The following is an 11,374-nucleotide window of genomic DNA, read 5'->3' as shown; positions in this document are numbered from 1 at the left end:
AATGTAAGGCATAAATGTTCAGCTCTGGTACGGACTATATATTAAAGTTGTTCTTTCTTCCCTCGTAAGGTATTGTGAACATGGATTCCTCCTACACGTCTGTGGCATCGTCCACTACGCATTTGGGTACCTTTGCCTCGAACCTCTCTGGTGGTCAGATGTATAACCCTGGGGGAGCGCCTGCCGCTGCTAATTTCAACAGACAACATTTTTCTCCTCTTAGTTTACTCACCCCATGTTCATCAGCATCTAGTGGTAAGCAAGGGATGCAGACACACAGTGTAACTTACAGGGGTCTTACTTGACACTTGCTTCACGTTTTTTGTTTTGTTTTCTTATTCATTTTGTTTATGGGTAACTGATTGAGACGTCTGTAGATTACTACATATATTTATTTTCCTAGATTCTTCAGCCCAGGCTGTGTCTACTGGCGTTCGAGCACAGTCTCCTTCACCTTCAGGAGTTCCTATGGTGTCAGAGAAACCCAATTCTGTGCCTCATGATAGGAAAGTCCCTGTGCCAATTGGAACTGAGCGATCTGCACGTATACGGCAGACGGGGACTTCTACACCATCTGTAATTGGGAGTAACTTGGCAACCTCCGTTGGACACAGTGGAATATGGTCTTTTGAAGGAATGGGTGGCAGTCAAGGTAAATCTGATGCATGTATTTAATCTCCATATTCCTTAGTCTTGATGTAGATATTACTGTTCCTAAAGAGCATTGAGCAATCAAATTGTGTCAAAAATGGTAAAGAAACAACAAAAAAAACCCTGTTTTATTAGTCACAAAAATCCTACAATTGCGGATATTGGTTTCTATTGCTTTCTTGAAGTGACGCTCTACTCCTGAATCGAAATCCGATTAGACAGTCACAATACCTGGTGTCTTCAGTTCGGTAGTCACTGCCTCCCTCTGTTAGTTTGGCAGCCTGTTTTCCTTTTTTACAAAATGCCCACTGGAGAAGCATAGTAAGCGCTGTTGTCCGTGTGAACCATGCCTCCAGTGTGTGGAGAGTAGGCTGTCAGTGTGCCGGGGAGTGATTATAGCCGCCGATCACCGTGTGGTGAGTGGTAACGGTCACAGCTCCCTGCACCGCCCCGATGCCTGGAAGTGAGTGGCTGCAGGGTGGATATTCCGTATTTTTTTGGACTCAAAGACACACCCCAGGTTTAGGCCGCAGGTAGGAAAAATGTTTTTCTTATTAATACCTCCCTGGCGGTGTAAAGTGGAGGGGTCATTATCACTAATTTTAATGTACTAGGGAGGTAATAAATCTATTGTTAGTGTCTCTCAGCAGTGTGTATTATGCACACACAGCTCTACTACATATGCACATATAACAATGCAACAAAAGGAACTATGTGCCACCTTAGTTCAGAGTGATAAGATTTCCATAATAAAATAAAATTTTTTATTGAATACTTTAAAAACATACATACATGTAAATAATAACCTATAAGCAAGGAATATCCTAGAAAACGAACGATGGGTCTTAAATGACACATGAACCATATCCCTTAGGCTATGTGCCCACGTTGCGGACCTGAAGCATATTTTTTACGCTTCTCCCTGGCGGGAAAATCGCATGCGGATATTACATGCGGTTTTCCCGCCAGGTAGAAGCGTTTGTGAGGCGTCTTTGCATGCATTTCCGCATGCGGGTTATCAAGCACTTCTCCAAGCATCACTTGGAAAAGTGCTTGACAACTTGTTCAGAATGGTAAAAAATAAAAAAATAAACTTTATACTCACCTTCTGATGCATTCTCTGCCCCGTCCGGAGTCTTGAGCGGCTCACGCTGTTGTGTGCAGGACCTGCGGTGACGTCATTGAGTCATGTGGTGGGTCACATGACTCAATGACGTGGCAGGTCCTTCAGACAACAGCGCGACGGAGGGAAAACATCAGAAGATAAGTATAAACTTTATTTTATTCTTTTTTTTACAGGTTCTTTGGTACCCAGGTCTGGATGAGAGTCTCCTCTCCTCCAGACTTGGGTACCATCCGCACATTGATTCCGCAGCGCTTCCGCAAAATTAATGAACATGCTGCGGATTTTTGACTGCAGCATATACGCTGCGGAAAAATCCGCAGCATGGGCATTGACATTGCGGAATGCCATTGGGGACCATGGGGTGCGGATCTACATGCGTTTTTCAAGCGTTTACGCTGCGGAAATTCCGCAGCATATACGCTTGAAAAACGCTACGTGGGCACACAGCCTCATTAACAGTGATAATACAGATAGTGCATAATGTCAGTCCATACGCTTTATAAAAATAAGGTAAATAGATCCCTTCAGGTTTCCATAATTAAAGTCAAATGCCAGGTGCAACCAAGTAGAAGGACCGTAAGATGCTAAAAGTATACTAAGGCTATGTGCCCACGCTGCAGGAATGTTCTGGATTTTCCTGAGCGTTTCTGCATCTCCCTGGCAGAAAAAACGCATGCGGATTGTACATGCGTTTTTCCTGGCAGGGACAAGCGGATGTGAAGCGTTCTGCACATGCATTTCCACATGCGGGTTGACAAGCGCTTTCCAAGCAATTTTAGCATCACTTGGAAAGTGCTTGACAACTTGGTCACACTATATAAATCCATGCAACCGGCATGGATTTTATATAGTGTGACCAAGTTAGTTAAAAAAAAAAAAAAATAAAAATGGTAAAAAAAAAACAGACATCTGCTCACCTTCCGATGGCCCCCGGTCTCCTTATCCGATGCGTCCGTTCTTCCCGGTGTCTCGCGGTTGTGTAAAAGGACCTTCCATGACGTCATTTAGTCATGTGACAGGTCACGCGACCCGTCACATGACTAAATGACGTCATGGCAGGTCCTTTTAGACCACCGCGAGCTGCCGGGAAGCCAGGACGCATCGCTATGGAGACCGGGGGTCATCAGAAGGTAAGTATAATGTATATTTTTTATTTTAATTCTTTTTTTTTTTTTTTTTTTTTACAGGTACTATGGTACCTGGGTCTGGAGGAGAGTCTCCTCTTCTCCAAACCTGGGTACCATCCGCACATTGAATCACCTGGATTTGGAGTCACTCCCAAAATTAAAGTGGAAAAACACACTACAGGCTGATCCAACTTTGATGTAATGTCCTTAAAACAAGTCAAAATGAGGCTCAGTATTGTGTGTGGCCTCCACGTGCCTGTATGACCTCCCTACAACGCCTGGGCATGCTCCTGTCACGTTGCACCACAGACTGTCCAGGAGTTGGCGGATGCTTTAGTCCAGGTCTGGGAGGAGATCCCACAGGAGACCATCCGCAACCTCATCAGGAGCATGCCCAGGCGTTGTAGGGAGGTCATACAGGCACGTGGAGGCCACACACAATACTGAGCCTCATTTTGACTTGTTTTAAGGACATTACATCAAAGTTGGATCAGCCTGTAGTGTGTTTTTCCACTTTAATTTTGGGGGTGAATCCAAATCCAGGCCTCCATTGGTTAATAAATTTGATTTCCATTGATGATTTTTGTGTGATTTTGTTGTCAGCACATTCAACTTTGTACAGAACAAAGTATTCAATGAGAATATTTCATTCATTCAGATCTAGGATGTGTTATTTGAGTGTTCCCTTTATATTTTTGAGCAGTGTATTTACATATGAACAGCTACATGCACATATAGATATACACAGCTCTGCTACATCTATGCACTATGTGCACATATAAACACAGAATACGCATGTGACCTGGCAGCAATTGAAACTGCAAATCCGTACCAGAAACCCACGGTTCTAACATGTCTACTAGAGATTCCACAGAAAATATAGGTTGGATTTTTCTGATCTGTACTTGCTGTGTGAGTGGGACTCTTAGAGCCAAATACATCAGCATTGAAGAATAGTTATTTCTTTAAATAGGTTTTCTATTTAACATAAAAGCCTGCATAGTGACCTGGCTAGAAAAACTGTACTATGTAATAAGGATGAACCTCAATGTCTAACTATAACAATGGCAGGAGGTTTGCACATTTCTAAATTTGTGTGCGAGTGGTGCGCTCCCACACCTTACACACACTCACTGTACATTACCACATACTACATCTTGCACTTCCTGATCTGAACCTGAAAGGTGGATGCATGAGCTGAGCAGCTGAAGGACCTTTCAAGCCATGTGATCAGTCACATGACCCGAAAGGTCTATGACTTAAAGGGGCATTCCCATTTCCAAGATCCCAGCCCAATATGTAGTAGGTCTAATAATATTCGCAAATACCTCCAGTTAGAAATGTAGTATAGTTTTTCTGATTCACTGTCTTTCCTCATGTGCAGGCATTGCAGGACCTTTGGTATCCATGGTTACAACCACTAGCAAGTAGCTAACTGTTAAGGTCAGTGGTTGTAACCATAGATACCCAATCTACTGCAATGCCCTGCACATGAGGTAAGCAATATAGGTTATCAGAAGAACTAGACTACATTGCTAATATTATTACACCTACAACACAATGGGATAGGATCTTGGAGATGGGAATACCCCTTTAATAATGTAGGCTCACGCAGCCTCCGTTCAGATCTCGGTGGCTTCCTCTGCATAGATCAGTGTAGAGCAAGAGGAGAGACAGCAGCTCTCTGATCGGTAAGAGCACTGTGTCAGCCTTCAGAAAGCTGCCTTTGGACTATAAGACGCACACACTTTTTAACAAGAGTTTTTCTTGTTAAAGTGCGTCTTATAGTCTGAAAAATACAGTAGCTTCATTTTCTCCCTGTAGCTTCTGCTCCAGTAAGTCTGACAGACATGATTTAACGGGACTCTATCAGCACGGAATGACTGATCAAACCAAGTACACTTGATACTCCCTTGGTGGGACCAAACATTTAAAGGGGTTGACGACTACTTCATATGATCCCCCAATGTATTCCCCCAGGGCTCATAAGTGTTTCTCTAAATACCTTGTGGTGCCTTTTCTGCCTGTGAGCGGCGCTATCACTGGCCGCTCCCAGGCATCACGTGACCCCCGGCTGCAGCCGGCTCTGACAGCTGCTGACGTCACGACAAGTCCAGGCTGCAGCTGAGGGTCCCTCTTCCGCGTTCCACCTTTGGCTGCTGGGTTGTGGGCGGGGTTACCCCGCACGTCACACCCAGTGTCCACCGCGCGCTCTCCCTCTCCTCATTCACTGGGAAGACGTGCGGTGGATACTGGGTGTGACACATAGGGTAACCCCGCCCACAGCTCGGCGTCCACCGCATCACTGATGTCACGCCTCACTTGACATGACATCAGCAGGGGGGGTCATGTGATGCCAGCTGAGCGGCCAGCGATAGCGCCGCTCAGAGGCAGAAAAGGTACCGCAAGTTATTTACAAAAACACTTCTGGGCACTGGGGGGATACATTGGGTGGTTCATATAAAGTAGTGGACTACTTAAGTGCATCTTCCCACCTACATGTTCTCAGTCTGTCTTCAAACACCACCCTCTCCCTATATTTTGGTTCGCAGCTCTGGCTTTGTGGAGCCAGAGAAGTTCAGAGAGAGATGGAAAACAGGTAGGTGGGAAGGTGCTCTTAAAAGTTGGTCACAGTAAGGGCGCACCAAGCACTAGTACTTGGTTTGAATAGTCATTCTGTGCTGATAGGCTCCATTCAAACACTATTTATGTGCAAATTACTACTATAACTGCAGGTAACAAAGTTTCTGGAGGTGACTGGTCCCCTTCAATAAGAAATTGCAGTGGTATTTAAAAAAAAAAAAAAATCTGTGATACCACCTTAATGGCTTATATTAATGTTTGTAATATTTTTTTTGTTCTGATTTGATTGACATGCATTTATTTAGAGGTTGTTTGATTACTTGGAGATACACATTAGACAAATCTCGGACCATATGTGAATGGGGGTATCCAGATTGTCCCACAATGGCAGAAATTGGGAGAGAAAAGATCAGGCATTTTGCATTTCAACATGCCCTGTTCTTTCTTCTCTTGGGGGAAAAAAAATCAGTTGGCAGGTATATCTGGCAGTAGCTTATTCCGCTCCCCCATATAAAGAAACATGCCAAGCGTGAATGTGTAATTAAGGGATTGTAGATGGTGGGGAGGTGATAATGTCAGCTAAAATCTCTGAAATGACCACCATGTAAGGTGTGAGGTCACTTTAACACTTCGGTTCTGCCTTCACTTCTAATCATGTACTTACTGATTTACCCTTCTGCAATATATTGAGACCCAAATTTCACTTTGCTTTAGATAAAGTATCAGACTGGTGCCACACGGGCATGGGAAATCACATGATGCACAGGCCCATGTCTGATCCTGGAGTGTTTTCACAACATCAAGGAATAGAGCGAGATACATCCGGCATTGTAACGGCTTCAGGAGCATTCCATCAGCATGTGCCTGCTGGCTACATGGACTTTCCAAAAGTTGGGGTAATAGTCTTAATCATAGAATATCATTGTTACTGTGAAGTCCAGGGTAAATGCAGATTTCTGTTTCCTTCCAGGGCATGCCATTCTCCATGTATGGAAACGCTATGATTCCGTCTGTAGCTCCAATGCCAGATGGCACCGGGGGACCGATTTTCAATGGACCTCATGCTGCTGATCCTTCTTGGAATTCACTCATAAAGATGGTTTCAAACTCCACAGAGAATGGGCCTCAAACTGTAAGTTATCGAGCAAAAAGAGGAGAGCCCGATGTTGGATCGCAGTGCTGGGGAAGCGTTGATTGTGCATATAAAATGCCGTCATTTGATTTTATGAAGTGCTCGTCTTTGTTGTTGCAGGTATGGACTGGAACCTGGAATCCCCACATGAACAGTGTACACATGAACCAGATGGGTTGATCGGAATTACCTCGCTAGCATGGAAAATCCTTCAGCGAGTAGGGAAATTAAAACACAAATACCTTCATACCACAGAGGCAAAAAGATGACATACTCCCAGATCACTCTACGGAAGTGCTTGACTGAAGTGTGCAGACTTTTTGCTGAAGAAATTACTAACTGACCTTTTTTCTGTGACCGTTGTGACTGCCCAGTTCTCATTACCACAAATTTCATTATAGTTAGCCCTCTCCCACCTTTATTTTATTTCCCTTTTTTTCTTTTACTTTTTTCCCCTCCTTGTTTTCTTTATGAACATAACTTTATTTTCCTTGAAGCTGTTTGGCTGGTTGGTTTTAGTACTGTAAACTGCTTTTGAGCAAACACAGAAAAATTAGCAAAATTATGTAACTGATTCTGAAGTTTTAGAATGGCAAATGTACAATTGTTTACATAACAGAAATGGCTAAGCAGAGAATTGAGTATGTCAGTATAGAGGCTCTACATGACGTAGACTTAAATTAATGTGAGATGTACCTTCATATTCAGAAATCTGGATGTTTCCTTCATACATTAAACTATTAATAAGCATATGTTTTCTGCTTGATTCATTCTAACTGTACAACACAGGCTTGTCCTAGATTTCACACCCTGCTATCTGGTACTTTCAGCTTAAAAAGGAAATACTATCCAAAAGTAAAAATTACTATGTTTTGTATTAAGGAATTTCATGCGTCTCCTACCTGGTTTTGTTACTTCCACCACCAGATGTCCAATCCATCACATTGGGTATGTTGCAGTTCAATATGGCTTCTTGTACACTTCTCGTCAATGATGATAGTCTTGTGTGATGTAATGATAGACTTCTCCAGACAGCCAGTAAATGAGATTGGTTACAGCTGGTAGAAACTTCTCTGGATCTGTACATGTAATCTCTTAGGGTGTATCTACACCTGCCGAACCACTTGCATGCAGCCGATCTGCGCTTATTTGATCATCTGTTCAGACCCTTGTGCTTACACAGATCAGCCATATATACAATTGTTGTGTGCTCCTAGAACATCATGTTCTCGGCTTGTTTACACAGGATGATGTGCTGCCAAGAACAATAATTTGTATAAGCAAGCTTAAACATAATTTCTCCCGATGAATGAGCTGTTTACTCATTTGTTGGGCCAATAATCAGGAATAAGCATTCCTAGGAATGCTTATTTCTTATCAGCCTGTATGAATGTACCCTTATTGTTTTCAGTGTAATATCTATAGAACCCTAATGACAGCAGGCAGAGAGTACTGGAGGAGTGCTATAAAAAAGTCCAATGGTGTCTGTAGGTTCCCAGGGGTCACACTGACATTTACTTCTCTCCATATTCACTTTAACACCTTGAATTAAAATGGTACCCATATGGATGTATCTTACAATGACATTACCCCTCCTTATTGCTTACAGGTGGAAGACTACACTGCGTTGTTAAACTATATGCTGCAATCTGACTCGGTAAAACAGTTGATGCTGGAGTATAATGATACAGCTCAGCTATTTCACTACTGAAACATTGATGCCTCACTTCGCTGTATTTACTTCACATATAAGCTGTGTGAATATACAGAATTACTAGTAAATCTGCTGCTATTCAGAAATGGGCCTGACTGCTTTCCTGCAAGATCATAGAATTGCTGTGGCTGCCCTCCTAGCTCCTCAGATAAGTGTAAATGGTTACCTTGGTTTTGCTCTGACCAAAAAAGCACCTTGAGAGTTTATGCACATGTCTACATGTACCCAACTAAGCAATGCATATAGATATGGAAAAAAAAATATTTTATGATATCTTTGGGGATATACAACATAAATTACAACTGAAGGGAAGAGGGAAAATTGGAAAGGTCTGCTCACCGTTTTATGAATAGTCTACTTGGAGTCCTCAGGGATATTTGCCCGGAGACGTCCTAGTCAGGGACGTAGGCAGAAGCAGTAAAATAGAAAGGGGAAAGAAAAAAAAATTCTCCAGCGAAAAAGAAAAACCTTTATTTATAAAAAGTCCATACTTTATTCTTCTATCATATAACGTTTTAAAAACCTGTAGACACCATGAAGAATCCTAGAAACACTTACCGATGTGTTTTGGCAGAAGTGCCTTAGTCATGGTAACACTTTGGCATTAAAGATCATACAACATGAGAAAAAATTCATGACTATGTGTAGGCGAGTAATGGGCAACCAAAAGACTCAACAGTCATGACATGCTCACTTTTAATTGGGTGTAATTGACTCATTTAATGAAGAGGGGTGTTCTAATTTAATAGCAATGCTGAGCCCAATTAGTGAGGTCATTCATTCTGTGAAGAAAAATGTCATTACTACGCTTATTTAAAGGAGGGCAGCAAATGTACTTGCTGATTTTAGCCCTTCCCCAGTGAGTAAAATGGGTCGTTCCACATTGTACCGAGGGGAGAAAGAACTTTGGTCAAGAAGTAGATTTGAGAGGGGAAAACACAAAAAAAAAAAAAAAAGTGCAGAAAATAATTGGCTTCTCAGATAAAGATTTCCAATGCTATACAATGGCAAAAACCCGAAACACGTGCTAGGAAAAGTAATACTACCATTCACATACATCATAGTCACAAGAATGGCAAAAAAGCATCCAGTGATCAGCTTACTGGGAGGGAGTTCAAGGAAGATCTTCAGTTACCTGTGTGTCCTGCAACCATCAGAAGGCAACTATGGGAAGCCAAACTATTTGCAAGAAACCCTCGTAAAGTATCGTTGCTGAAAAGCAGACGTTTTGAAAAGGTTACAGTTTGCCAAAGAACATTTTGACTGGCCCAAAGAGAAGCGGTGTAACATTCTATGGACAGATGAGAGCAAGATTGTTCTTATTGGGTCTTCTGGCCATAGACAGTTTGTGAGATGACCCATAAACACTGAATTCAAGCCACAGAACACTGTGACGTCTGTAAAACATGGAGGTACAAGCAATAATGGTTTAGGTATGTTTCTTATACAATAGAGTTGGGCTCATTTATCGCATACCAACCATCATGGACCAGTTGGAATATATCAATACTGGAAGAGGTCATGTTGCCTTATGCTGAAGAAGAAATGCCTTTTGAAATGGGTGTTTCAGCAGGACAACAACCCCAAACACACCAGCAAGCGGGTAACATCCTGGTTCTAGACTAACAAGATTGATGTTGTGAAGTGGCCAACCAATCCCCAGACCTCAATCTGATCTGAGAATTTGCCGAGTGACATGTTTTTGATACAAAACCTAAGAATGCAAAAGAACTGTAGAATGTAGTAAGTCAGCTTGGGCTGGCAGATCTGTTCGCAGGTGTCAAATATTAGTTGAGTCCATGCCACAGGTGTAAAGCAGTTATCAGAAATAAAGGTTCTACAACTAAATAGCTTTTCTGTTAATTACTAAACTGTCTGGAAACACTTCAGTTTATACTGTAAATATTCAAGTAGAAAAGGCAGACACTGCTATGTGTTTGAGCAGCTGCCTATTCCTTTTTCTTTCTTTTCAGTTTAAAAATGTTATTTTATGTTTTCATTTGGAATTGAATATGCGGTGCTTCCAGTGCCTTTGTATATATGGAAAGAAACGCTATTATGAGGATTGAGCTTTTTTTCTGAGTTTTAAACACTATTACTTTGCACATAACTAACAATGCATCAGTTTGTAAGCCATATACTGATGTAATCTTTCTGTTATACATTTTTGTCAGGTGGTTACACTCCTGTTTTGTAGCTAAAGCATAAACTTGTGCAGAATCCTGACTAAAATCCTACTGTGCTGGAGGTCTATGTATATTTTACCATTCAGTTCTGCCTTTTCTTACTCAACCAACATTTCTGTTGAGGTCACGTAGTAACCACTGCCTCTTTAGCTAAGCAAAGATTTATACATAGAGTGCAGCTATAATGAAAGGGAAAATAAATGAGGCTATATGATATATAGACTGAAAAGCTTACCCATTATCAATAAAGGTACGTACAGACAAGGGCTACTACACTGCGAAAAAAAAAAAGATCCGAAGAGCGCAGATGTGCCGAAAAAAAATAGAATGGTATGTGGTGATAACATGGAAACCTCTCACAAGATTTTGGTATTGAAGATGCTCTAACCCAGGATTTCCCAAATTCCAGTCCTCAGTTCCAACAGGTCATGTTTTCAGGATTTCCTTAGTATTGCACAGGTGGTGGAAGAATCCTCAAGGAATCAGGAATTCTCTTACCTGTGCAACACTATGGAAATCCTGAAAACCTGACCCGTGGGGGGCCGTGAGGACTGGAGTTTGAGAAACACTGCTCTGACATCCTCTATCCATCAGCAAACAGCCCCTGTCATAGTTGATAGATAAAGTAGCACTCCAGGTTTTTGTTTGTTAGGATAGAGTACAATCACTAGTCTATATGCAATGGGAAAAATAAGTATTTGATACACTATTTTGCAAGTTTGCCACCTACAAAGAATGAAGGTCTGTAATTTTTATCGTAGGTACACTTCAACTGTGAGAATCTAAAAATAAAAACCAGAAAATCACATTGAATGATTTTTACATAATTTGCATTTATTGCATGAAATAAGCATT

The 11,374-nt window shown here is 41.8% G+C and overlaps 1 protein-coding gene across 9 annotated transcripts in view; it reads left to right on the top strand.

Moving 5' to 3' along the window:
- ANKRD17 (ankyrin repeat domain 17) overlaps positions 1-6,954 on the top strand; it is a 115,967-nt gene extending 109,013 nt beyond the window's left edge. For all 9 annotated transcript variants that reach the window (XM_073637935.1, XM_073637927.1, XM_073637965.1 and 6 more), the window contains 5 exons: positions 70-255; positions 404-652; positions 6,202-6,383; positions 6,458-6,619; positions 6,740-6,954. In XM_073637935.1, the coding sequence (XP_073494036.1) occupies positions 70-255; positions 404-652; positions 6,202-6,383; positions 6,458-6,619; positions 6,740-6,799 (839 nt within the window). In that variant the 3' untranslated portion in view covers positions 6,800-6,954. The remainder of the gene's footprint in view (positions 1-69; positions 256-403; positions 653-6,201; positions 6,384-6,457; positions 6,620-6,739) is intronic.
- The last annotated feature ends 4,420 nt before the right edge of the window (positions 6,955-11,374 follow it).

This window comes from Phyllobates terribilis, unplaced genomic scaffold, assembly GCF_046119375.1.
Source record: "Phyllobates terribilis strain yellow unplaced genomic scaffold, ASM4611937v1 Scaffold_1__5_contigs__length_1240528914, whole genome shotgun sequence".
Lineage (NCBI taxonomy): Eukaryota > Metazoa > Chordata > Amphibia > Anura > Dendrobatidae > Phyllobates > Phyllobates terribilis.
This window is presented reverse-complemented; position numbering and strand designations above follow the sequence as displayed.